Below are 26,917 nucleotides of genomic sequence, written 5' to 3'. Positions count from 1 at the left end.
GACTGAAAGGTCCTTGGTACAATTCATGACCTTTTGTGGATGCCTGGGTGCCTCAGCAGTTGACCTTCAGCTCAGGTCATGATCCCCAGGACCTGGGATCCAGTCCCACATTGGGCTCCCCAGATGGAGCCTGCTTCTCCCTCTGCCTAGGTCTCTGTCTCTGTGTTTCTCATGAATAAATAAATAATTCTTTTAAATGACCCTTTCCAATATTTCTGAAAAATTATCCTCTAGGATTGTGCTGCAAAAATCTCAAAAGAAGTAATAGATGTTGTCTTGTCCTATTACACATTTTTGGGGGGAAATGCTCCCCCAAAGAGCCAACATGAAATTAAATCTTTGTCCTAGGTATTAGGACATACTTAACGTCTTAACCAACACTATTAAATACAAAGTAGAATCATCTCCAAAATATAATTTTTCCATTCTTGTTAAGGTGACTGGTAATCTTTTCGAGCTGACGCACGGGTTGAGCACTCCGGACTTGGGGGTCCGGGTGGGGTGGGGGAGCTCGCAGCAATTAAGGCTTTGAGGAGAAGGACAGCCAAGTACAAAGGCCGTGAAACAAGAATGAGATTGCCACGTGGCCGTCAGTAAGAAACCATAACAGAACGGTCTCGCGCTGCGGATTCGTTTTTCACGGCGGCCTCACGGGACTTAATTCCATTCGCTTCTGGTGAATCAAGGGCAGAAACAGTGCCTAGAAAAAGAACCAACACATCTGCCGGCCGCCTGTCCCTGTATTCCGCAAACAAGACAATAAAGCTCCGCAGGGTTTGGTCACCGTCTCCGCCCGAAGGCACTTCCCTCCACATCCTCAAATAGCAACACTTCTGGAAGATTCGGAGGAGCTTCCTCCTGCCTGCAGTTCTCCACTGCATCGCCTTCCCGACGCCGGGTGCCAACAAGCAACCAAAAAATTGCTTTTCTTCCTCGGGGGAGGGGGGTGGGGGTGGAAACCAGCTCCTCAAGCTCAAATCCCAAGTGGGACGGGAAAGCGCGCGTTCACGGGTTAAATCCCAAACATCACTTCCGGTCACCTGCCCGGCAGCCCTGGCTCTACCTGATCTACCGGAAGTCGCCGCCGTGATGACGCAGAAACCGCCCGCCGTGTGCGTGTCCCTCCCAGCAGCCAATGGGCTCCGTCCACCTCCCTGCTCCGGCGCCGTTGCGTTCGGTCTAACCGTGGGCTGTGACGTTTAGGGGCGGAGCGCGGAGAGAGAGAGACCGCGGCCGAGAGGGGCCAAGCTTCTCAGTCGCTCCAGAAGCGGGGACCGAGGGGGCCAAGATGGTTTACATCTCGAACGGTGAGTTGCAGGGTCTTCGGGGGCGGCCGCTGGCCGCGGAGGCGACACCCGGGCTTCTTCCGTCCTCGCTCTCCCGAGACGGCCGAGCGTCCCTGGAGCCCGGAGGCAGAGGCCGAGGTCCCGGGGTGACGACGCTGCCGGCTGCCGGGCATCCTCGCCCCGCTTGTGGCCGTGGGTGTCGGCCGCGTCCTTAGCCGGGGATGACAACAGGGTTAACGCGGTCTGTGCGCGTAGCGCCTGTGTCGGCGGCGCTGCTCCCACCTGGCTCGCAGTCGACCCGCTCTGTCCGATTTGGGTACTTGGTTACCGCGTTTTAGGGGCGGGGACTCAGAGGCGCAGCTGGGCCCTGGAGGTCGCCTGTAGCATCCCTAATGGTCGTAGACGGTTCAGCCGGATTTCGAGCGGGGAGGACTGTCGTCAGGGTCCTTCTCTGTAGGAGGAGAATTCAACAGGACGGTCTTCCCTCCCCTCCCCCCACGCCCCCAGGAGTAGGTAGCGGATCCTACACGTAATTGTTTGTTTGCCCCGGATTCCAAGGGGCACAGGAAGAGGCACCGCCCCCTGTTGGAACCTGGTAACTGTTCCCGGCCCGAGTAGAGAATCTGAGAGCGACTTAGTTCGGGCGGAAGTGTATGGGGGCACCTGTGTGGTTCAGTCGTTCGAGCGTCCCACTCTTTGTTTGCTTAGGTCTTTACCTGGGAGTCCTGCGGCATCTGCCCCGCCTGGGGCTCCGCGCTCAGCGAGGAGTCGGCTGGGGACTTTCTCTCCCGACTCCCGTTGGCCCCAACCCCCTTTCTCTCTCTGCCCAAAATAAATAAGTAAATCTTAAAAAAAAAAAAAAAAAAAAAAAAAAAGTGGGGCACCTGGATGGCTCAGTGATCACCTGCCTTCGGCTCACCTGCCTTGGGCTCAGGCCATGATCCCGGGGTCCTGGGATCCAGTGCTGCATCAGGCTCCCTGCATGGAGCCTGCTTCCTCCCTCTGTCTCATGAGTAAATAAATAAAATCTTAAGAAAAAAACAGTGCCAGGAAAGAAAGGACCCAGTATGACCGGGTCAGACCATTGCCCAAACTGCCTTCCCACCTTTTTGACGCAGGTGTCTTGGCGCAATCTTAAAACACGTAGGATCACTGGAGCTAGATCCTTGTTCAATTGAACTCATCTGTTTATCTTAAGGGAGGATTCAGGTTTTCAGAAGACTTCTGGCTGAGTACACTCTGCATTTCTTTGCTCTTCATAAAGTCTCCCCTCCTCCTCCTGGTGCAATTAAAAATCTTTGTAACAAGTAGGTTGATGGACACTACCCAAAAGCATCAAAGTTTTATTATTATTTGGGGGCGCTTGCGGAGTTTGTGTTACGTCCTTTGTGGGTAATGCTGGCAGCTTCTATTTTTGCATTATTGAGTAATTCTTTGTATGTCTTCCTGTGTATACATTATCATAGTGGATCCAGATAAATAACATGAAGGTCCTCTTAAGACCTTTTATTTCACCATTATAGTTGAGAAATGCCACTTGGATCCAAGCAACTTACTTTGCTCTGTGGATATTGGGAGGGGAAGTTTCTGCCTTCAGAAGCTAGGAGAGAAAAGTGCTAAGAGCAAGATAGAGGGATGCAAGTGCATGCAAAGGGTTCTTTAGAATCACAAAGAGAAAAATGTGTTCTAGTTAGATCTCCTTTAGAAGGATTGAATTTATCAATGCTTTCCAGTTGACAAAACATTTACTGTCACATGACTTTTTCTTCAATCCTACCTGATGACTAGTCTTGGAATACTTTTTTCAGAGCAGGAAAATGTCCCATCAGCCAATGAAGCAGAGCTAATAAGAGGCAGAACCAAGCATGTCACAACCCATGCCCTGTCTTGAAGTGTATCTCTCTTTTTCTCAATAGCTCCATTGAGAGCTCAGGTCCAAGTGGATCCCTAAAAGTAAGGTGGTCAAAGAAGGAGAAATTGTAGACCCTGACTAAGGGGGTGGAGGTGAGTGTGGTGAAGCCCTTGAGAAGATTGAGAGGAGAGGTGGTTGACAGCTCTTCTCCCAAAATATTCCTGATTCTCAAGGCTAAAAGAACGCTAGAACACTAACTTCATGTTGTAGTTTCCATTATTTAAAGTGGTTTGAAAAATAGATCTTCATTTGTGCTTAAGATGAAACTGGAATCCATTGGAGCTCCTGGGTGGCTCAGTAGTTTAAGTGTCTGACTCTTGATTTTGGTTCAGGTCATGATCTCAGGGACTTAGGATCGAGCCCTGAGTCCGGCTCCCTGCTTAGTGGGGAGTCTGCTTGTCTCTCTCTCTGCACCCCCCCCCCCACCGCAGTGTGTGCATTCTCTCTCTCAAGTAAATAAATAACCTAAAGAAAAAAAAAAAACGAGTCTGTAATTAGAACAGCATCCCATTAGAGAAAAATTGTGGTTATTTTAATGAACAAGGTGAATTCTCTTCAGTACCTAGAACACACAGACTGAATTTCAATGAAAATATTAACATAGCTGAGTGTACAGATTGGTAAAAGTGTATGTAAACAATTTTTTTATACAGGAAAGAGACTTTGCAGGTGAAAAGAGATTTTCACATTTAGGAAAGTGGAAGTGGTGTGAATATTCTTTTATATTCACTCATCCCATTTGTTTCCTCAAAATACTTGAATAAACAGAGATTCAGGCACCGGCATTCATAGCAGCATTGTCACAATGGCCAATAGATGGAACCACCCCAAGTGCCCATCAACAGATGTATGCATAAACAAAATAAACACATGAGATGGGAGATTAACCAGCCTTAAAAAAAGATGGAAGTTTGACACATCTACAACATGGATGAAACTTGAAGACATAAGCCTGTCATCAAAGTAAGAATACTGTGTGATTCTTCATATGAGGTTTTTAGAGCAGTCAAATTCATAGAGACAGGAAGTAAAAGGGTAGTTGCCAAGAACTAGGAGAAGGGAGAAAACAGGAGTTAGTGTTGAATGGGCACAGAATTTCAGTTGGAGGAAGATAAAAGTTCTGGAGATGGGTGATGGTGATGGTTGTACAACTGTGTGAAGGTACTTGATGCCATAGAACTGCACACTTTAAAATGATTAAAATGGGAACTTTTTATGTATATTTTATCACAACTTAAAAAGAAAAGAAATCCTTGAATTGTCACTCACCAAAATTAGGAACATAGGAAGGCATTTGACATATTAAAAGAATGACCCTTAGGGGATCCCTGGGTGGCGCAGCGGTTTGGCGCCTGCCTTTGGCCCAGGGCGCGATCCTGGAGACCCGGGATCGAATCCCACATCAGGTTCCCGGTGCATGGAGCCTGCCTTCTCCCTCTGCCTGTGTCTCTGCCTCTCTCTCTCTGTGTGACTATCATAAATAAATAAAAAAAAAATTAAAAAAAAAAAAAGAATGACCCTTAGATTGTAGAGCTTTATTTCTCTGAACCCTTTCTTAGAAGGATGCACACATAACAAACCTTTCCTTGTGTTGGCTCTCTGAAACAGTGAACAAGTTGAAAACTGAGTCTTACTGTTCCCTAAGTAGTTAATTATAAAGCATCTTGTATCAGGGATTTGTAGTACTAACTGAAGTTTCTTTTTTCTTGTCTGTAGGACAAGTGTTGGACAGCCGGAGTCAGTCCCCATGGAGATTATCTTTGATAACAGACTTCTTCTGGGGAATAGCAGAGTTCGTGGTTTTGTTGTAAGTGTAACAGTGCTCTTACTAGCCTTGATACTTAAGTTAACAGAAGTACCTTAGTACATCATGTTGAGGATCTTAAATAGGCTGAGCTTTTAACTGTAATTAAAAATTATATATATATATATATATTATTAGCTTTGCTAAGGGAAATGAAGACTTCTGTGGCGGTAAAGCTGCCCCCCAAGCATCCAACAAGTATGAATATGATAGTTGAGTAGGTAGCTCGACTGTGACTTAGCCTTGGCAACCATTTCAATCTGCAGCTATGAAGCCAGGCTTCCCTAGTCTAATGCTGGGCGACAGTGCCTCACTTTCTCTCTGCTATTTCAGCTTAGTGTGTATGTGCAGCTTTTACTCCATATTATACAAGAAACAAGGGGAATTAGATCTTGATTAAAAAAAAAAAAATTTCAAGCAGTTCTTAAATGCATTTTTGTCCTTTTCCATGCTGTTTTTTTTTGTGAAGATTATTCATCAGCTATGAACAAGCTATGAACAAGTCTTACTCATGCTAAGTTTGAATATATATATTTGAATGTCACATGGCAGAGAACTGCAGGGATGCAGAGATGTGGGAGACTGCTTCTTCCTTCTTTGACTTTAATTCATATTACAATGGGTGTTGGGCTGGCATGATTGTGGGAGGTGGCCATCAGAGGAAGTTACTCCAGGTGGAAGAAACACAGGAAAGATGGCAGAGAAGTTTGAATAGCAGACTATGATCTTTATACTTAATTGAATTGTTGCTGTGATTTAAGAAGATTAATCTCATGGCTGCATGTAACATAAGTTAGAAGGGGTTAAAAAAAAATCAAAGAGATGGTTTTATATAAAAATAGAGTGGGACAGAGGGTCCTTAAGTTGCCAGTGCAAAACTTCCTTAAAGTTTTACACATTTCACCTACTCCCTATTTACTTAAAATATTGTTTTAACTTAAATTCTTCCCCCTCCACAACTAAAAAAGATTCCAATCAGATGAATTCCCAGAAGCCCTTTGCCTCTGGCACAGCACCCTAGGCTCCTCCCACAGCAAGATAACATTAGGTAGGCTGTTCGCAGGGGAAATGTGAAGGAAATGAATGTGCAGTGCTGTTTAAAAAAAAAAAAAAAAAAGACTAAGCTCTGACAGCTGATATACGGTACAGGAAGGAAGTTGGGGATGGCTCTGGTTTCACTCACTTCTAGTGCCTAGACTCTCTTAAGGTGAGTTACTAGCATGTAAGAAAGACAGGCAATGGTGGCTTTGGCCCAGAACATAGCACATGTGTAGACATGAGCTACACGGTGTTGTCCAGCTGGCTTTGAGAAACATGAGGTGGGAACTGAGTTGGTTTAGTACTCTTCTCGTAGATATAACTGAAACTGTGGAGGTACATTTTATAATGTTGAAAGTGGTATTTATGTTTTTTGCCCTTTGTTTCAGTTTTAAAACTCTGCTTCAGCAAGATGTGAAAAAGAGAAGAGGCTATGGAAACTCCTCTGATTCCAGATATGATGATGGAAGAGGGTATAGCTTTTTAAATTGATAATTGGTATTTTTACCACTCTGTAATTTTAATTAAATTAGCTATTATAGATAGACATTGTCTCACAGAAATAAAAGGTTTAAATTCTATTTCATAAAATTAATGCGTTACTATAAGTTATGTCAGGCTGCCTCTGATTTGATAATTAGAGTCAATTTGACAAAGCTAAATTGTGTATCAACTATCCTGTGGGAAAAGTCTAAATTAGATGATGAAAACTGATGACAACCATTAAATCTAAAGAGTCCATTTTAAAGTCTGGATTTCTACTGCTAAAGAAAACTAGAGAAGATCAAGCAGCACAGGGTTGGGCTTGCATTTCCATGGAGCTGGGTTTCAGTTAGGCATGTATTTATAGGAAGTACTATTTAGGTCATCACAGTCTTTGCTTGACTCCTTTTCTCATGTGCATTAAGTATCTGGTCCCTATAAGTATTTGAATTTTCTCAACTCCTGACCTAATTGGTAGTTCTTATTTTATTTTATTATTTTTTTTTTTTGGTAGTTCTTATTTTAAAATAAAAGGGTCTATTTGAGTGTTTGAAAGGAATCACTTGATGTCTACTAAACAGTAGAAATTTTTCTTTTATTAGGCCACCGGGAAACCCTCCCAGAAGAATGGGTCGAATTAATCATCTACGTGGCCCTAGTCCTCCTCCAATGGCTGGTGGATGAGGAAGGTAACTTGAAATCTGAAATTACTCTGCAGAGATTTCATTTTGAAAATACCTCCTTAGGGAAGTTTTCTTTAGGAAACAGAAGTTGCCCAATATTTTGTAATTACTCAGGCATCTTATTTGAAAAATATTTATATCTTAACCCTTGAAAAATTTGTTGAATTTTATTATCAGTCTTTTGAAAAAAGGCTTAAAAAATGATTATTAGATTTTTTTTGTGCAGATCCAAATTAGTAACTAGTAACTGATTGTTATAATGCTTTCTTTTAGGTAAATGTCTGCTCTAAGAAGCAGACAACTGGACATGCACATTCATAACAGAAGGAAACCATCAAGAAGTAGAGTGCAGACCATATTGGACAAGTAATTGAATGTGTATGCCCAAACAAGGATTGCTCTGTGCCTTCACAGACGGATGAGGTCGTGCTGGGAATTCCCTCCCCAGGGATCTGGCATGACTGACATGCAATTCTATAAATGCACATGTTTGTCTCATTATCTTTTTTGTATAGTTTATGAAAGTATTAATATAGTTTTAATAAGTAAATATTTTTAGGTTACAAAACTTGACTTCACATCTTTGTATAATTAAACTCCAAATTTGAAGAAAAATAAAAGATTGTGTATTCAGTAAATTAGTGTCACCTTTTTAACTTCTGAAATACTATTCATTGTTAATTTGTTCTCATAAATAAATCACATTGTATTTATTTCAGTGGTATGCATACAATTTTATCTTAAAACATTATATGGAGTATCAGATTTGATATGAAATATAATTATCAGAGTATTTATAAAGTCATAACCAAGAGGCCTGAGCTACAAGAATGAAGATTAACTAGGTAGTCTTTAAAATCATAGACTTCTGTACTATTTTAACAAATCTGAATTCTAAACTATTGGTTAGGATATTATGTGTTGGCTTTCAACCCCCATGAATGCTGGCAACTCTCCTATACTTTCACTAGAATGGAAGTTCTGTGAGATTAGGGATTTCGTCTTTTTTTACCCTAGTGTTTTGAACAGTAACTACATGTAGGCACTGAAATATCTGTTGGACAAATGAATAATACTGCTTTGTGTTTAACAGTCTTTTAAACAAAGTGTTCCGGTAAAAGCATTTTTTTAAAAAGATTTTATTTTAGTGAGAGCATGTGCCCATGGCATGTGCCCATGCATGACGGGGGAGCGGGGGCAGAGGGAGAAGCAGACTCTCCATTGAGTAGAGAGTAGCTCTACTTTCTAGTGTGGGAGCCCCTGACATGGGGCTCAACCTCAAAATCCTGGGATCATGACGTGAAGCAAAGGCAGATGCTTAACCAACTTAAACCACCCAGGGACTCCTGGTAAGAGTATTTATATATATTTGGAAATACTTACTCAACCCTATTTGCCGAGAAATGGGGATGTAGTGGCACGAGATACTGACTTTCAAATAAGGAAAGGGGCAATTACAACACAATTTTAACGTTAAGGATAATAGAGACAGTTTATTGATCACCCAAGTCTCTGTCAGATATTTTATCTTTTATATTTTGTTAATTCTGACACACTACAATAGGTAGATGATACTTGCATTAAATAGAGAACATGTGAAAACTCAGCAAAGTTGTGATGTCTCAGATAACATGGCTAGTGAATGGCAGAGTCATTCTATCAAATTTCCATCTAAAGCTGGAGTGAAGAAAAAGGAAAAAAAAAAAAGCTGGAGTGAAGAAAAAAAGGCAGAGTCTCAGGAAGCAGTGGCTTTTCTGTGCATGTGATTCATGATACCTGCCCCCTGCCCCTTCACCTAACTCCTCTGCAGGACCCTTCTTTAGAAATTATCCTATAATCCCAACTGCATTGGATAGTTAGCTCTACCACTCTGAGCATGCAGTAGGTAGACCGCTGCAGGGCAGGAAGTAGCCTTGAGTCATTTGTGTTCAAATCTTGTCTTTGGTACTCAATAGCTTATGCTCTTGACTAAATTATGTCATTCTCTCCCACTGTACTCTTACGAAGTGGGGATCACATGTCTACCTCAAGGGATTCTTCATTCAGCAGTATTCACTCCACAAATGCTTAGTGGGCACCTACCATGTGCTGAAAATAACAGTGGCAATTAAGACAACGTTCCTCCTCATGGAGCTTACTTTCTAGTGTGGGAAAACAGCAGCCAAGTACAGACTTCTTTAAAGGAAATGAGACTTAGGTGACATTTGAGGTGAGACAGGACGAGAATGAGCCAGCTGAGGGAGAAGCACCCAAGGCAAAGCCAACAACGTGAGTGATGGATGGCTCAACGATGAGAGGGGCCTGGCATATCTGAGAAGCTGAAAGGAAGCAAGTGTAGCTGGAAATGCCAACAGAAGGAGAGAGAGGACGCGAACTGAGAGATGCAGCAGGAACTGGATTAAGACTGGCTTAATAGGCTAATGGTTAAATTCTGTTCCATGAGCAAAAGGGAACTAAGTACGGGTTTAATTTTTGAGATAATGCATTGGTGGTATTAACTGGAAAGCTGAGTATGTAGTACTGATTGTCTTAACTGCATATTTTAAAACTGGATTATTTGGGGAACTTGCAGAAGGACAAGAGGAATGCTGCAAGTCAGGTCAAGAGGCTGTTGCAGTCCAGGTGAGACGATAGTAGTTTGGACTAGATAGTTAGCAGTAGGAATGGAGAAGTGGGTTCAAGATACACCTGAGCGACTGCAGGACTTAGTGATGGACTGGACAACCGAAGCATCAAAGTGGTATTCACTGAGATGGTAAAATGGTAGTGGGGTGGGGGGCGGGTATCAAGAGTTGCAGTTTGGACGGATTTGAGTTTGCAGTGCTCTGTGGACATCCAAATGGAGACACGGAACAGGCCCCTGGTTATCAGTCTAGATCTCTGGGGCACTTCCAGACTGGAATTACATACCCCGGAGTTACCTATGTAAAGCCATGAAGCCGGATAAAGTCCTCCAGGCGATGTGAAGAGAGGCGCCCGGGCTCGAGAGCGCCCTAACGTCCGCGGCGGGACTGAGCATCACCAGCGCAGCATGACAGCCAGGAGAGCGTGTGGGTTCCGGGAATCCAGGGAGCGGCAGGCCTCGGCGAGGCTTCGGAAGGAACCGGCTTCTCTCCCGTAAACGCTCAAAACAAAAGGGCGGCTGCGAGCACGCTACCGCCGGGACCAACCCCACCACCACCACCCCCCGCCCGGCCAGCCCCGCCCCCGCCCCTCCGCCTTCCCGGAAGCCTCTGCGGCGGCAGCCCGGCGGCCATCTTGGTTGCCGGGCGGCCGGCGGGGAGGCTGCGCCTGCGCAGCCGCCCTCCAGCTCCGGCGGGCGCCGCGGGTCCCTGAGGCGGGGTGTGGGCGTCGGTGGCCGCGATGACCCAGGCGGAGAAGGGGGACGCGGAGAACGGGAAGGAGAAGGGCGGGGAGAAGGAGAAGGAGCAACGCGGCGTGAAACGCCCCATCGTGCCCGCGCTGGTGCCGGAGTCGCTGCAGGAGGTGAGGCGCGGCGCCGGGGGCGGGTCTCGTGAGGGCCTTCCGGCCGGGGGGGGTGGGCGGTGGCAGCGGCAGCGGCGACGCGCGGCTTCCGGTCCCCGCGCTCTGGCGGCTGGTGCCCGGCGGTGCTCGTCACGCCCGCGGGCGGCAGGACGGGGACTGGGCTTCGGGAACTTCCCGAGCTGCCGTGGGCTGTCGGTGACCTCCACTCCGCAGGTGGAGTCGGGCACCGGGCAGGCACCGTTTCCTTCGTGAAGGAAGCCGCAGGTGGTGGAGTCCAGTTCAAGCCTGACGCCGGGGAGAGAGGCAAACGACTGTCTGAATAGACGTGAAGAGTTTGTCCGCGCCAGGTCAAGAATGAAGGCTGCTAACCAGGAAGAGTTACTTACAGTTGCATGGCAGGCAAAGGACCTGGGTGTCTGTGTGTCCTTAGGGATCGGTGGAAAACAAAAACAAAAACAAAACACAACGTTCCCGTAGGAAACAAAATGGGCAGTTTCACAGGAAAAAGCAAGGAGGCATTGATAATGCTCAGGATTTCATGTTGGACATCTCCGACACGGCTTCTTAACGGGGGGATGGGCTGAGGGTAACACCCAACTGGCCTGGCACCTGTAGGATACATAGCTGGGTGCCCGCTCCCGGGGAACCCCCAGGGGGGTTCTGACTGTTGCACGGGCCTCAGTTTCCCCACCCATCTAGTTGAGGGAGCAGACTGGGTGGTCTGTAAGGGCCTTGCCTTCCCGCCCACTAGGAAGGATTCTCCCCCATTCTGTGAGTGGGAGAGCTCACGGTTGGGTATGGGGCAGCAGGTATGAGGGCATCGTGGGGATGGGCTAATGCAGAAGGCCATAGGGAGGTATTGGGCACACACGGCAGGGACCTCCCCTGGCCCTGATGGCCTGGGAGCGCCTAACAGGAAGTGATCTCTGCACCAAGACCTAAGAATGATTAGGAGCTAGCCAGGAGGGATCTCCTGGAAGGAAGACAACATGGAAGGGACAGACCTGGGCCAGGAGAGGGCATGAAGTATTCGTGATCATGATGTCTGGAAGTGAGGAAGAAGGAGGAGCAAGATTGGGATGCCACGGTGGCTCAGCGGTTGAGCGCCTGCTTTCAGCCTAGGGCCTGATCCTGGGGCCCCGGGGTGGAGTCCCACCATGGGCTCCCTGCAGGAGCCTGCTTCTCCCTCTGCCTGTGTCTCTGCCTCTCTCTGTTTGTCATGAATAAATAAATAAAATGTTTGCTTTTTTTTTTTTTTTTTTTTGAAAAAAAGAAAGGAGCAAGAGGTGAAACTGGAGAGCTTAGTGGGGCCTATCATGAGAGTCTTAGAGCCAGAGTCTGCTCTCTTCTGAAAGGCAGCGGAGAACTTTGGAAGAGCTAGCCAGACTCTGAGCTACATGAGTAACTAGATTAATGGTCACAATAACTCTATGAGGTAAGAACTTCATCCAGAGCAAGGAAGTGGTGCTGTATGAATTTGAAGCCAAATCTGTGAATCCAGAGCCTGGGCCCTTAACCACTATAGCAGCATTTCCTTTATCTTCGGTCAGTTGTACCACACCCATTAGTTTTTCCATGCTCTCTGTGGCTTTTTCATATCCATTATTTTCTTAATAACTGTTTTACTCAGTTTTATATTTTTATTTATTTATTTTTTATATATTTTTATTTTATTTGAGAGAGGTGAGAGAGTGAGCATGAGAGCACAAGTAGGGGAGAGGGAAAGGGAGAAGCAAACTCCCTACTCAGTAGGGAGCCCAATGCGTGGCTCCTTCCCAGAACCCTGAGAACGTAACCTGAGCCAAAGACAGCCGCTCAACCAACTGATCACCCAGGTGCCCCTACTCCATCTTTTTTAAGCAGTAATATTTGGGAAATGACTTGTGGAGTGTACTAGCTTGTTGTTTCCTAATATGTTAAAATAGGTCTGAAATTATTTAAAAATATTTGTTCATACTTCTGAAAATTGCCATTACTAACCCCAGAACATCCCAGTCAATGTGCTGTAGTCTGTGTTCCGTAAATGAAGTACAGGTATCCTGATGGCAAGCAGCTTCATCTTTTTGCTCCAGTCTACTGGACGAATGTCTCCCATAGCTCAAAAAAGCTTGGGAAGTACTGTTTAACATCATGCCAACCACTTGAAAGAGATGCATTCAACAAATAACTCTTAGCTCCTGTGTGCCTTGCACTAGGCATAGAGTACTGAGTAAGACAGAAGTGATTCCTTTTTACGTGAAGGTTTTTGTTAGTTGGGAGGGCAGACAGTAAATAATTATAAAATGATAGATGACATGAAAACTATATTGCAGGGGGTTAAGTAAACCTAGTCTGATGACATTTAACTTCAGAACTGAAGGGAGAAGGGGATCCCTGGGTGGCGCAGCGTTTTAGTGCCTGCCTTTGGCCCAGGGTGCGATCCTGGAGACCTGGGATCAAATCCCACGTCGGGCTCCCAGTGCATGGAGCCTGCTTCTCCCTCTGCCTGTGTCTTTGCCTCTTCCTCTCTCTCTCTCTGTGACTATCATAAAAAAAAAAAAAAAAAAAAAAAAAAAGAACTGAAGGGAGAAGTAAGATTTACGAGGGAGAAAGGATATGGCAAGCAAAGGGAGTTACCTGTATGAAGACACAGTGTGATGAGTTAAGAAATCAAGAGAGATCTAGATTGGGAAGATTAAAGAGACCAGAAAGTAGGTGGTTCTTGAGTAGGGCTGGAGAATAGACAGGTTCTTGATCTCACAGATTCTGGACTTTATCTTATGGGCAAGCTGTGGAAATGTTTTAAATGGAGACCTGCAAGAAGACCCAACTGTAGCTCAAGGGCAAAGCAGAGTAGGTGCTGGCTAAGGAGTTGTGCAGGAATGGTGGTTCTTCACAGAGGTATCCTCTTGTCACAGGAATTGTCAGAGTCCCTTCTTCCCCTTCTCTGTACTGAAACCATGGGTCCTTTAATGAGTTTATGAGGCAAAGGTTCCCCAACTGATTGAGATTCTATGTTTCGCTCCCTTGCGAATTACACATCTGAAACAATTACCATCTAAAAATAAAGGTCACAGCAGTCACTCGTGTCCTGACATGTGCTGCTTTATCATTTCTTGTTCACCATTTCCCAAGAATGGATTGTAAAATACAGCAAGGTTTTCTGGCCTATGAAGATAGAATTGTGAACACTGGCATTTTAACACCAAACTTTTGCCAGATTAGGTGAATAGCATAGAACTAAGAAGAGGTAAAATGTTTTAAAAATGATAACCAAAATGTGGTTTATGCACACACTGAGAAGTGGTTGCTGTATAAAAAGCCTTACTTTCCAGCATTACAAAATAGTAATTCTCTGCTTACGTGAATTTCTTCCCTAACTTATTCAACCAGTGGTTGTCAAACCTGAGTGATCATACTGATCACCTCAAGAACTTTTGAAAGTTGCAGATTCCTAGGCTCCCTTCCTGGAAATTCTGAATCAGAATATTTGTACTAGAGGCTTAGAATCTAGTTTTTTTATTTACAAGCATCTTTAGGTAATGCAGATATAGGTAGCACTTACCTAGTCATCGTATTCCCTACACTTATTCCTTGTCTGTTTCCCCTAGTAAACAGAGTTCTCCCATGGTCAGAATTTTGTCTTGGTCACCATTGTACCCCAATACCTGGCCCAGAAATGCCCAGTAATTGTAAGTTAACTTGCATTGGATAATTATGGTTTCATTCATTTAAACAAGTGTTGACCTATGTACTGTGAGTCAGATCCTGGGAGCACAGAAATATGAAATGAATTTGCATTCAGGCAGAGAGCAATAATTGGATGCCTTTCAAAGAGCTACCTTCAACTGAATTATTTTGGTACCTGTGAGTCTGATAGTTATTACACAAAACTAACTTTTTAGTCTAGCCTGTTACCTTATGTTATTTAACTTGTTACCTATATATTATTTACTAAGGTCACATTCCTTTGTTTTATATTGGCAGCAAATCCAGAGCAACTTCATTGTTGTCATACATCCAGGTTCAACAACCTTAAGGATTGGCCGAGCCACAGATACACTTCCTGCTAGCATTCCTCATGTCATTGCACGAAGACACAAACAACAAGGGCAGCCACTATACAAGGACAACTGGCTCCTAAGGGAAGGACTAAATGTAAGTCAGTAATGGAGGATCTGGAGAGAAAGCCCAATGTTGTTTCCTTGAGACAGCTTAGACATTCAGGTATACACAGTAAACTTGAATTAATATCTTCACGGGTTTAATGTATTATAAAATAATAACATTCAGGGGTACAAAGAGCATTTTTCATTTGAGCTAGTGGTTTTAGATTGTAAAGAAATAATTATGACAAGCAAATCAAAATTATTTTAGCCCATTAATATGAATTGGGTATTGATGAAGGTGATTTTTAAATGGGCAATACAGAATTGTCACTTAAAATGAAGCATTAAGGTCTCTCAACTGACTGCTCCATATTTTTCTCTTCCAGATACTTAGAGTTTATATTGAGTTTGTGTTTTCAATACATAAACAAATTGAATTGTTATAATCACTTCTTACAATCTTAGATCAAATTATAATTTAAAGGCAGGACTATGTATATCCTTGCAGTTAGCATTTACTTTATCTTACCTTGGAGATGGTAATTATCAGAAAAATTTTTCATGGTAGATGTTAAAGTGTGCATATTGCTTCATAATCCACTTTTAAGTTTTAGGTGAAAGGTAATTTTAGGAACCTGTAGGTTCTATACTTCTAATAGTAAGCTTTAGGGTTCCACTTTTTTTTTTTTTTTTTTTTAAAGCATAATTAGAAGACTACCTAAGCTCATTTCTCTAAGCCTAGGTGTAACTTTGAGGTATGAGAGTCTAAATCCATTTGTATCTTTGGATCTCACAGTTCTACTGTAGGGCCTAAATTTCAAGAGTAAAATTTAGGTATGAGAATTATGTCAATATTTGGAAAAGTCTCTGAAATACTTTGTAAATACTAAGTAGCTATCCTGTACTTAGTTCTCTGAATGACTTTATCACTTAAACTTCACTTGAGGCTATAGCTTTTTACAGATACTTGGTTTGTGGTGTTTATTTTTGACTTTTTTATTCATAAATAATAAGATTATTTTGAATTCTTAAGATTGATATATTTGGCTATGATTAAGGAAATGCTGCTACTTGTTGATGAGGGATATTTCCTCTTGGATTAAATCAGTAGTTTGACACATTGCTTTCTCTTTTCATTAAATCCTTTCTGCTGCTCATCTTTCACTTTTTTTCCCCAGAAACCAGAAAGTAATGAACAAAGACAAAATGGCCTTAAAATGGTGGATCAAGCAATATGGTCTAAAAAGATGTCAAATGGTACAAGACGGATTCCCGTGTCCCCTGAACAGGTTCAGTCTTAACTCTTTTTTTAGATTTATTCCATAACCGCTGTTCTATCATAAGTGCCATTCATGTGTTCTCTTGATTTCATTAAGCAAATAAAAGATGGGATTTCCTTAAAAAAGGAAAAAGCATTCATAACCACCTACAGAATACCCAAATCAGTGTCACAAATGCTTGGACAAGCCAAATAATTTAAAAGATGGTATTTCTTATGGCAAATTGATAAAAATTTATAGTTTACCTGAGAGTCATAAGTGTGTAATTCCAGGATCTTGGTGGGAAGCAATTTGCTTACTACATTTGCCATTTTAATATGATGAAAAATACTATTAGGAATGGACAGGAGTTGGCATGTATGTAAATGTGTATTCAGCTTTAAGCAGAGTGCAGTATTAATTTTGGACTGGTTATGAATCATAGTCTAGGTATTAAAACTATGGGAACAATCAAAATTTTGGAAAAGGCCAAGAGTATCTTTTTGTGACCAGTCAGTATTTTGCCAAATATTTAGGATTTGTGATTAAATTTTGCTAACCATATCTAGTATATGAGAGAGGAGAAAAGAGGACTCATACTAGGTTTCTCCCATTCCCCCTCCTTTTTTTCTTACATAAAATTTTCTGGTGATTTTTTAATTTCAGGCACGTTCCTACAACAAGCAGATGCGACCTGCAATTTTAGATCACTGTTCTGGAAATAAATGGACCAACACATCTCATCACCCTGAGTTTTTGGTTGGGGAAGAGGTAGGGACATCCAGTTCTAGTTGTTTCCTAGAATTCATAATCTTCCTTTCAGGCCCAGATACTCACACGGGCTCCTGTGATGTTAGATACTCTACTCTCAACATTTAGAATAGTCCGCAAATGTTAACCATAACTCTGGCCTGAGATTTTTAATGTGAATCCAGAAAACACCCAGAAGAAGTTTTAACAATATATTCATCTCCCCTGTCTTTTCTAGGCCTTATATGTTAATCCATTGGACTGTTATAATATTCACTGGCCTATCAGAAGAGGTCAGTTAAATATTCACCCAGGACCTGGGGGCTCTCTCACAGCTGTTCTGGCAGATATTGAAGTAATATGGTCTCATGCAATCCAGAAATACTTAGAAATTCCACTGAAAGATTTAAAGGTGAGGTTAAATTCCCAATTAACTTGGATTAGCTTTAAGATTCTTGGGCAGCCCAGGTGGCTCAGTGGTTTAGCGCCGCCTTCAGGCCAGGGCCTGATCCTGGAGACCGGGGATCGAGTCCCATGTCGGGCTCCCTGCACGGACCCTGCTTCTCCCTCTGCCTGTGTCTTTGCCTCTCTCTCTCTCTCCGTGTCTCATGAATAAATAAATAAAATCTTAAAAAAAAAAAAAAAAAAAGAAAAGATTATTGATCAGTAAAAGTGCCTAATACTGAGTTGTTTGTAATTTAATGTCCTTAGAGCATTTTGTCAGCCTTAAGGTGTTGAGGACAGCTTTCTTTCTTCACTGACTTCACCTCTCATGCTTTCTCTTTTTTCTTACTCTTTTTTTGGTGTCTCTGTCTATTGCTCTGCAACCAGCAAGCTTGCTCATGTTTGTGCCTTATCACTGGACCTTTTTCAGTTCTTAATATCTTATTTTTAATGTCACAAGGTTTTTTTTTTCTTTTTCAGTTGAAGTATAGTTGACACACCATTGTTACATTACTTTCGGATTTATAGCATAGCGATTGGACAACCCTATTCATAATGCTGGTCTCACCCCAAGTATAGCCACCATTCTGTCACTATGCCATGACAGTACCATTATAGTACCAGTGACTATGTTCCCTGTGCTCTATCTTTCATCTCCATGACTTATTCATTCTGTAACTGGAGGTTTATCTCTCCCAGTCCTCCTTACCCATTTTGCCCACCCTCCTTCCCCCTCTGGCAACCACCAGTTTATTCTCCATGTTTATGTGTCTGTTTCTGCTTTTTTTGTTTTGTTTTGTTTTTAAGATTTCACATATAAGTGAAATTGTATGGTATTTATCTTTTTCTGACTTCACTTAGTGTAAGATCCTCTAGGTCTACCCATGTCGTTGCAAATGGCAAGATTTCATTCTTTTTTATGGCTAATATACCATTGTATGTATATACCACATCTTCACACATTTATCTATCATTGGATACTTACGTTGCTTCCGTATGTTGGCTATTGTAAAGAATGCTATAATGAAAATAGGAATGCATATATTATTTCAAATTACTGTTTTAATTTTCTTTGGGTAATAACTAGTAGTGGAATTACTGGGTTGTGTGCTATTTCTATTTTTAACTTTTTAGGAATCTCCATTCTGTTCTCCGTAGTGGCTATACCAATTTACATTCCCATCAACAGTGTACAAGGGTTCCTTTTTCTCCACATCCTCACCAACACTTGCTATTTCCTGTCTGTTTGATACTAGTCATTTTGACAGGTTTTAGGTGATAACCTCATTGTGGTTTTGGTTTGCATTTCCCTGATGATGAGTGATGTTGAGCATCTTTTCATGTCTGTTGGCCATCTGTCTACGATCATTGGAAAAACGTCTATTCATGCCCTCTGCCCATTTTTTAATTGGATTATTTTTCTGCTGTTGAGTTGTATAAGTTCTTTATATATTTCAACTATTAACCCCTTCTCAGGTTTCAGATCTCACGTTTATGTGTTTAATCTATTTTGAGTTTCTTTTTGAACAGGGCTTAAGAAAGTGGTCCAGTTCCATTCTTTTGCATAAGGCTGTCCAGTTTTCCCAGAACCATTTATTGAAGACACTATCTTTTTCCCAATGCTATCCTTGCCTCCTTTGTCAAAGATTCATTGATCATATAAGTGTGGGTTTATTTTTGGGCTCTAATCTTTTCCATTGATCTATGTATTTTTGTGCCGATACCATACTATTTTGATTATTACAACCTTATAGTGTATCTTGAGATCTGGGGTTTTGATACCATTTCACAAGTTTTTAATATAAAGGGAAAAAAAACACAACTTCAGCATTTCCTGTTTTTCATTAAACCCAAAAGATAGAGATTTGAGCTTTGTTCTGGGCCTCTAACCATTGCTTCCATCCTTTAGGGAAAATCCTTTCTGAAGACAAGTGTAGTGACATTTATTTTGATCTGGCTTTAGTATTAATGGTTTTCTCTTCTTTTTTCTTTGTTCTTCTCTTTAGTATTATAGATGTATCTTGTTAATTCCTGATATCTATAATAAACAGCACGTGAAAGAATTAGTGAATATGATCCTAATGAAGATGGGTTTTTCAGGTATGTCTGATATTCCTGAGAAATCTGTTTGAAATGAGATTGTTTATCTATTTTACTGACAGTTAATCTAATATACTGCCTTACTGAAATGCATATTCTAAGAGGATCAGCCATGCTTGGACAATTGCCCAGATGTTCCCAGACTTTAATGGATGATTTGTCTTAGGATCTTTACTGCTCCCTAGCTGATTGCTCCTCTACCTTTGTGTTTTAGGAATTGTGGTCCATCAGGAGTCTGTGTGTGCCACCTTTGGAAGTGGTTTAAGCAGCACATGTATTGTAGATGTTGGAGACCAGAAGACAAGTGTGTGCTGTGTGGAGGATGGGGTCTCTCATCGCAATACTCGGTAAGGACCTTGGAAGGTAGCATTCTCTGTTTTCTCCCCTCACAGCCTGTTCAGCTATAAAGCATCAGAAGTTAAAAAGAAAATTATTATAAGGAATTATATATTCAGAGTTTGCATAGGAAACCAAGATTATGGAAGTGCAAATTCTAGCAAGGCTATAAACCACTGATTTTATCCTTCCTGTTAGTACTATTTATGCTTCCTGTTATGAGTACATAACAGGAGCTCCTGAAAATCCTAACTTGTGTTGTGTGCTTTCCCACAGAGGCAGTGTATATATTAACTCTGTGTCTTGCTGTGGTCTGATGTAGAGATACGTATCATGCTCACAGCAAAGCTTTAATTACACAAGTCATGCAGGGGAAAATAGGTTTTCAGGTCCAAATTCTCTATCTAGCATTATGAGCATTTGCTTTTGTCATAATTGTTCCGTGAGTGATGAGTAGTGTTCTGGTCAAGTCCCTTCATGATGTCATCACTGATATAAGAGGTAATAAAGTAACTCAGGAGCAGATTTACTGCTTGTCCTTCCTGAGACAAGCCCAACAAAGGTAAGCACACTTAGGCAATACGCATACAGATTCTTTGCAGCATTTTTGTGCTCCCAGGATGGCTTCTTCAGGATGCTGTAGTGCTTTCTGTCCCGCACATACGTAGTTCAAGATCCAGGGCATAGAAACATTTAAAAGAAGACCTAAGCAGTCCATGCAGAAAGTTGATCTGTTGCCTCCCATCCCAAATTACAGTGAATTCTAAAACAGTATAAGTTGATTTGGCTCATCCATTGGTTATGTATTACGTAATGCCATTGAGTCTCAAAGTATGGAGAAAACACTGGGCCTGGGTCTCCCACCTCTAAAATAATATAGCAGTGCTTTTTGCAAATCATAGAACCATTCAGTTAGTTGGTGGTATACTCTTGAAAGTTTTCTCCCGTGAGTCTGTCTTATGGTGTCACTGTTTGTCACCTCGATGTATTAGTATAGACAGGCAAACCACTATGATATGGTAAATATGATAACTTAGAAATGAGTTGCATTAACGCTGTTCTCTTTCTTGGAAACTTTTTGCAGAAGCATGACTGCTGCTAGGTGCTCACCACTGATGGTTTGCTAGAGTTCTATTTCTCCCATCTCTCCATCCTGTCCTTTAATTCTTTATTCCTAAAATAAACATCTTTTGAGACTTCTTAGGTTTCACTGTGCCTAGTTGAGTTTTTGAAATGCCCTTTGCACCTTCTTGATTAACAGATTACCCACCTCTTTTCTCTTTTAACTCTAGGCTCTGTCTGGCCTACGGGGGGTCTGACGTGTCAAGGTGTTTTTACTGGCTCATGCAGCGAGCTGGATTCCCTTACCGAGAATGCCAACTAACAAATAAAATGGATTGTCTTCTTCTGCAGCATCTTAAAGAAACTTTCTGTCATTTAGATCAGGTGGGAGCAAAACCAAAATTGCTGATTATTTTTGTTACTAGGAAGAATTTACAATATTCAAAAGGCAGTTAAAAATAGAGGCACCTGGGTGGCTCAGTTGGTTAAGTGTCTGCCTTCAGCTGAGGTCATAATACCAAGGTCCTGGGATTGAGCCCTGCGTAGGGCTCCCTGCTTCCCCCTCTCTCTGTCCCTTCCCCTGCTTATGCGTGTGTGAACATGCTGTCTCTGTGCCGCCGCCCCCCCCCCCGCCCCACTCTCAAATAAATAAAATCTTAAAAAAATATATAGCAGTATTCTACCCTTTCAACCCAAGTTGAGAGAGCCTTAAAGTTAAAGCTCTTAAGGAGTTAAGAGTGTTTTGGTAAGGTCAGATCTGTTAGGATGTGTCTCAGGCTCTGGAAAATACAGCTGTTTTTTTTTAAGAGTGAGTATTTAGCAGATTTGTCTCTCTTTAGGATCTTTGATCAAGATGTAGGTAAACCTTTAGGTGTAATGCATGTGTAGGTACAGACATTTAATTAAATGGCAGCAACTGAAGCGCTTTCTTAGTGTTGTGAATAGTCAACATGTAATCTTTGCTATATGTCGATTCCTACCTTTTTATGCTTTCTGTTTCAGGCCTTTTTATTTTCCCTGACATTTTTCAAGCAATCCTAATTCTAAACAACAAAATTTTGAGAAACCTAAGACTGGGTATCATTTCCCAATTACTGAGGGAATTGGCTTATTGATTTGGATCCTTGTTTAAATTAATATTTACCGATAATAAAGATAAAAATGCAGATGACAGGAATTTCAGACATGTTAAAAGTAAGGTATATCTGAACTATTAAGTTCCAGTTGAAATGGGGGAAAAAAAAGAAATGGTAGAAAGTTGCAGAGCAGCTTTATTATAGGTGAGATTTGGATAGTAGAGAGGCTTGTCATTTGAGGAGTTTATATGCATGCACTTTTACTGGTTCACTGACAGCATCTTTTTCTGGAATCAGGACATCTCTGGGCTTCAGGATCATGAGTTTCAAATTCGACATCCAGATTCCCCTGCCCTACTTTACCAGTTTCGATTAGGAGATGAAAAACTCCAGGTAATGTGTAGTTGTATATTTCCATGGGTAGAAAGAAAGCCATCCAGGTTCAGTCAGATTGAGAGAATATATACTTGTCTGAAACCTCATGAGGCAGAATGTCAGCTGGTTTAGACTGTCGGCTAAACCAGCTTTTAAGTCCCTGATAGCATACAGATCATAATAGATCTAAAGACTATCTTTTTAATTAGCCACTGTATGATTAGTTCTTATTTAGAGAGGGGGTACTATTCTTACTAAGGAATTTTAAAATAGTTTGTTAGGCACTCAAATTACATTTGCTTTGACATTTCTCTCTGTGGTGTCACATCACTCATTCAATTGGATGATTTCTGTAGTTTTCTGACCTCTTCTGCAATGAAGAAATAATACTAACTCCCAAAAGAGAATGCTTACTCAGTCTACCTTCTAGGGTCTAATCTTCCAGTTTTGTTTGGGGAAGAACAGATTTTAATGGATCAGTATCCTTGGTTGATACTTGTTTTCTTCCTTGCACAGGCTCCAATGGCTTTGTTTTACCCAGCAACTTTTGGAATTGTTGGACAGAAAATGACAACTTTGCAGCACAGATCCCAGGGTGACCCTGAGGATCCTCATGATGAGCATTACCTGCTAGCCACACAGAGCAAGCAAGAACAGGTCCGCAGTGATTCTGGTGTGTGAGGAGATAGCTTTGTCCCTGCAGGAGAAATTTGCCCATCATTAATAGATCATTGCAGTCGCTAGAATCTGACTGCATAGTAAAGCTGATACTGTTTTTAGGACTGTAGATGAAATGAAGTCTAAATTTAAAATCCAGATTACAGATTTCTTCATTCATTCAATAATCCGATTTTCAGAATGCCAGTCCACACGTTTAAAAGTTAGTGTAATGAAGATACTTCTTTTTGGTGTATACAGTATCTTCTTTTGAATATTTATTCAGTAGGGAGTATTTTCAGTAAAATCTGACTTGTTTTTAAAATCATAATGTAATGTAAATGGTATGAGGTCTAGGCAGAAAGCTGAATTCTTTTGTCCAGAGCTGATTATCCCAGTATAGGATATTTAATATAAGGGCACAAATTAAAGCTCTTATCTGCCAGTGAAACAGCAGCTCATGATGGAGAAAGGAGGGCTCTAAACCTGTTCTAGTCCTTGTCCCTGATCATGAGGTGGTTAGGTAGGGTCTGAAAACGAGGATTTCAGAATAGCCACAGGCACAAGAATCCTACTAAACTCCACTTAAAAACTCCATTCAAGCAGGAAAAGTCTGTGTATGCCAAAATTTTCAATTTTAAAATCCAACCAGTGATAATAAGGTCGTGAGATTTGCTCTGCCTGCCAGTGACTGCTTTGGGATTGTACGCACATCCTCATCTTTTGTACACCATGTGTCACTCCCAGGTGATCCGGGAGAGGGTCCAAGTGGTTGGCTATATACTAGCATGTATTCCTTCTGCACCACAGTAATGCACCTTTGCTTTATAGTAGCGTAAAGCACTATAAAATAACGCAGTAGGGAAGAGTGGGGTCTAGCTGGAGAACATCCGTTATAGTCCTACCATCTACTTGATTGTCCTTTTAATTGATTTAGTCTGCCAAAGCTACTGCTGACCGAAAGTCTGCATCCAAACCCATTGGATTTGAAGGGGATCTTCGTGGCCAGTCTTCTGATCTTCCAGAAAGACTCCATGCCCAGGAGGTGGATTTGGGATCCTCCCAAGGAGACTGTTTGATGGCTGGCAATGAATCCGAGGAGGCTCTCACAGCACTGATGTCCAGGAAGACTGCCATCTCTCTGTTTGAAGGGAAAGCCCTGGGCCTGGATAAAGCCATTCTTCACAGCATAGACTGCTGTTGTAAGCATATTTCAGGAGCCAGTAGCAGTTATTGAATGTGTTAAAGCTAGACTGTGGGTATGCAGCGTAACATGTGCATTGAAAAACTGGAGCACCTGCTTTGCACTTGTGTTGTCTGATATTAGAAATTGGTTCCTGGTCTCATTGGGCATATAGCCTAGTAGGGGAGACCAAAAAAGTTAAATTGTCACACAAATGGGAAACCACAACTATGGCAGGTGCTACAAAGGTGAACTAACTAAAGGATACTGACTTTCAGAGCTTCTGATTGAGGGATTTAATAAGGGATTTTTAATAGGAAGAAATGTGGAGGATGGGAGGCAGGGAAACCTTTCTTGGGAAAGAGCCGCTTAAGAGAGATTTAGGAGGTGAGTGGGGGGGTGGGGGCGGTTAGCCTGTCAGGATGGCATTCTGGGCAGAGGAAGATGCCTGTGTGGAGATTAGTATGGCTGGGGACACTGGGTGCCAGGATGAAGCTAGAGAAGCAGTGAATACACACCATATTGAACTTTGTAGGTCCCTGTAGAGATTTTGGTCTTAATCCTGCAGGTAGAAAGTATGGTAACAACATGTTCATGTTGGTGTTTTGCAAGATTCTTCTGTCTGCATTGTTGCGGATGGGTTGGAGAGAAACCTTTGAGGAGGCTTTTAGAATTATCCAAACGAGATGGCGGTGGCTTGGCCCAGGGTGGTGGTGGATATGAAGAAAAAGAATGGAAGGAATATCATTGTCTTTTCAGCATCTGATGATACCAAAAAGAAGATGTACAGTTCCATCCTGGTGGTGGGAGGTGGTTTGATGTTTCATAAAGCTCAAGAATTTCTGCAGCACAGAATTCTCAACAAAATGCCACCTTCATTCAGACGAATTATTGAGAATGTGGATGTGATCACAAGGCCCAAGGTCTGTTGTTGGTGCAGTTGGATTGCATACAAATGAAATCAGGACTGATTCTAATTGTAATGTTGTATGTGGACAGATAAAATGCTGGGAGGCATGAGTTTGTGTCTGGGCTGCTCTTAATTAAGGGCTTGGGCAAGTAGAAGAATTTCAGTGGGTCACAGATTTGGTGCAAGGAGCTTTTGGCTAGGGGCCTGGCTTTCTGGGTGTTAGTCCCAGCTCTCCTCTCCAGACTAGACTGACTTCCAAAAGCTATGCCTCTGGAAAAGGACAGGCTGGTCTCACATTGGCCAGAACAGCTTCAGTTTTTGCTTTCATATTTAAGATCTGCTGTTGGTCTATGGACCAGGGCATCTTTACAGATCCTTTTGGCTTGAACGGTCTTGGAAAGAAACATAAACCCTGGAATTTAGAAAGAGATGGTGTCTGTATTTCATTATATCCCACGAACAATTCCTGGGAATGTTCTTATTTAATTTTAATCCTGTGGGAGGGATTATGGCATACATTTATTCTACTCTAACTTCAGAATAATGATTTCCTTACGTATGATCCTTGAGTATGGGACCTATTTGTAAAGTAATAGTATTGAATGGTAGCATCTTCAGTAATAAACACTAAAGTTTTCTCATCAGTTGGAACAGAAAGATGTCTGTAGTTAATGGGTCCTTTGTATAGATGAGTCTTTTTTTTTTTTTTTTTAATTTTTTATTTATTTATGATAGTCACAGAGAGAGAGAGAGAGGCAGAGACACAGGCAGAGGGAGAAGCAGGCTCCATGCACCGGGAGCCCAACGTGGGATTCGATCCCGGGTCTCCAGGATCGCGCCCTGGGCCAAAGGCAGGCGCCAAACCGCTGCGCCACCCAGGGATCCCTAGATGAGTCTTTAATGCAGGTTGAAAATCTGGCTTTTTAGGTATTGACTCAGCAGGTTTTTTCTACCCCAAAGTCAAGGAAATCTTATCTGCTTTTGCTGAAATATCTTTATCACTTCCCTAGGACATGGATCCTCGGCTGATTGCATGGAAAGGAGGGGCTGTGTTGGCTTGTTTGGACACAACACAGGAGCTATGGATTTATCAGAGAGAATGGCAGCGCTTTGGTGTCCGCATGTTACGAGAGCGAGCTGCTTTTGTATGGTGAAAACAGGGAGAAAGTCCCTATTGAAGACCAAAAAACAGGCCTCCTGGTGTAAAAGACTCTTAAAAATATGTATATTTTAATTTATTGACTCAGATGCTTAAGTTTCATGGAAAATAAATGAATTTTAACTTTTATGTTGACAGCAGGACATTGGTGTGAAATTATAAGCTGCTTTTGTAGTCAGGATACTTAATAAATATGAACTTACTCTTCAGTGGTAAATTCTGCCCCTTTCTCAGGATCGCAGGAGCTCCCTGATGATGTGAATTGTTGCTGTTGTCTCATGTATGTGCACGCCTGGGCTTAAGTTGACCTCAGTGTCATCAGACAATCTCAAGCATCCACAAAGGGTGGGAGCGTGACTTGGGTACCTGACTCCTTAGAGCTGTGTGGTCATGCCATTTCCCTCATGTGTTACAGCAGGCACACATGTTGGGACTCGTGTGGTCTTAGAATTCCAAATAGGGGGGAAAAATGTTCTTTTCTTTATCTGTTGGATTATAAAAAAGACTGACCAGTTGAGCTCTGGATTTCCAGAGGCAAAGATTTAAGGCTGGGCTGGTTGGCTTTTGTTACTCACATGCTTCAGGGTAGGCTTAGGGAAAGAAAACAGTCCTTATCTGGTCAAAACAGAACAAAAACTGAAAACTTGTTTCCTTCTTCAAGCCCAATAGAAACAACTCAGGTGTAATGTAGAGTTAACTTGTACAGATAAGTAAAGGTGACTGCTCTAATCACTACTAATTTAATCATCAAGCCCCCAGTTTTCCTTAAAGGAACTAAGAGAAAGGTTTCAGAACTCTTTATGCTTGGTATGATCATTTGACCTTA

The 26,917-nt window shown here is 42.1% G+C and overlaps 2 protein-coding genes across 4 annotated transcripts; both read left to right on the top strand.

Moving 5' to 3' along the window:
* Positions 1-1,154: 1,154 nt before the first annotated feature.
* SELENOK (selenoprotein K) lies at positions 1,155-7,216 on the top strand. The gene is made up of 4 exons (XM_041761882.1): positions 1,155-1,307; positions 4,915-5,005; positions 6,430-6,513; positions 7,126-7,216. Exons 1-4 carry the CDS (start codon positions 1,289-1,291, stop codon positions 7,214-7,216), a joined length of 285 nt encoding a protein of 94 aa, XP_041617816.1. The 5' UTR covers positions 1,155-1,288.
* Positions 7,217-10,434: 3,218 nt separating this feature from the next.
* On the top strand, positions 10,435-26,308 carry ACTR8 (actin related protein 8). Of its 3 annotated transcripts, XM_041761873.1 has the most exons (14): positions 10,554-10,692; positions 10,906-11,091; positions 14,659-14,829; positions 15,959-16,069; positions 16,706-16,810; positions 17,028-17,201; positions 19,240-19,333; positions 19,548-19,680; positions 20,962-21,115; positions 22,105-22,200; positions 22,699-22,839; positions 23,777-24,041; positions 24,782-24,945; positions 25,943-26,308. In XM_041761873.1, exons 2-14 carry the CDS (start codon positions 11,047-11,049, stop codon positions 26,084-26,086), a joined length of 1,797 nt encoding a protein of 598 aa, XP_041617807.1. In that variant the 5' UTR covers positions 10,554-10,692; positions 10,906-11,046; the 3' UTR covers positions 26,087-26,308. The 3 variants fall into 3 exon arrangements, with proteins under 3 accessions (XP_041617806.1, XP_041617807.1, XP_041617808.1); XM_041761872.1 differs by lacking the exon at positions 10,906-11,091 and having other exon boundaries at positions 10,435-10,692; XM_041761874.1 differs by lacking the exons at positions 10,554-10,692; positions 10,906-11,091 and having other exon boundaries at positions 14,696-14,898.
* Positions 26,309-26,917: the final 609 nt, after the last annotated feature.

Source organism: Vulpes lagopus, chromosome 7, assembly GCF_018345385.1.
Source record: "Vulpes lagopus strain Blue_001 chromosome 7, ASM1834538v1, whole genome shotgun sequence".
Classification (NCBI taxonomy): domain Eukaryota; kingdom Metazoa; phylum Chordata; class Mammalia; order Carnivora; family Canidae; genus Vulpes; species Vulpes lagopus.
Note: the sequence above shows the minus strand (reverse complement) of the source record. Positions and strands in the feature narration are given on the sequence as shown.

Bases quoted from the DNA above. Each gene is read 5' to 3' on its own strand.
- ACTR8 (XM_041761872.1), top strand. From the start codon at position 10,570: ATGACCCAGGCGGAGAAGGGGGACGCGGAGAACGGGAAGGAGAAGGGC. The intron at 10,693-14,658 runs GTGAGGCGCGGC...TTATATTGGCAG, and splicing joins TGCCGGAGTCGCTGCAGGAG to CAAATCCAGAGCAACTTCAT. The intron at 24,946-25,942 runs GTCTGTTGTTGG...TCACTTCCCTAG, and splicing joins ATGTGATCACAAGGCCCAAG to GACATGGATCCTCGGCTGAT.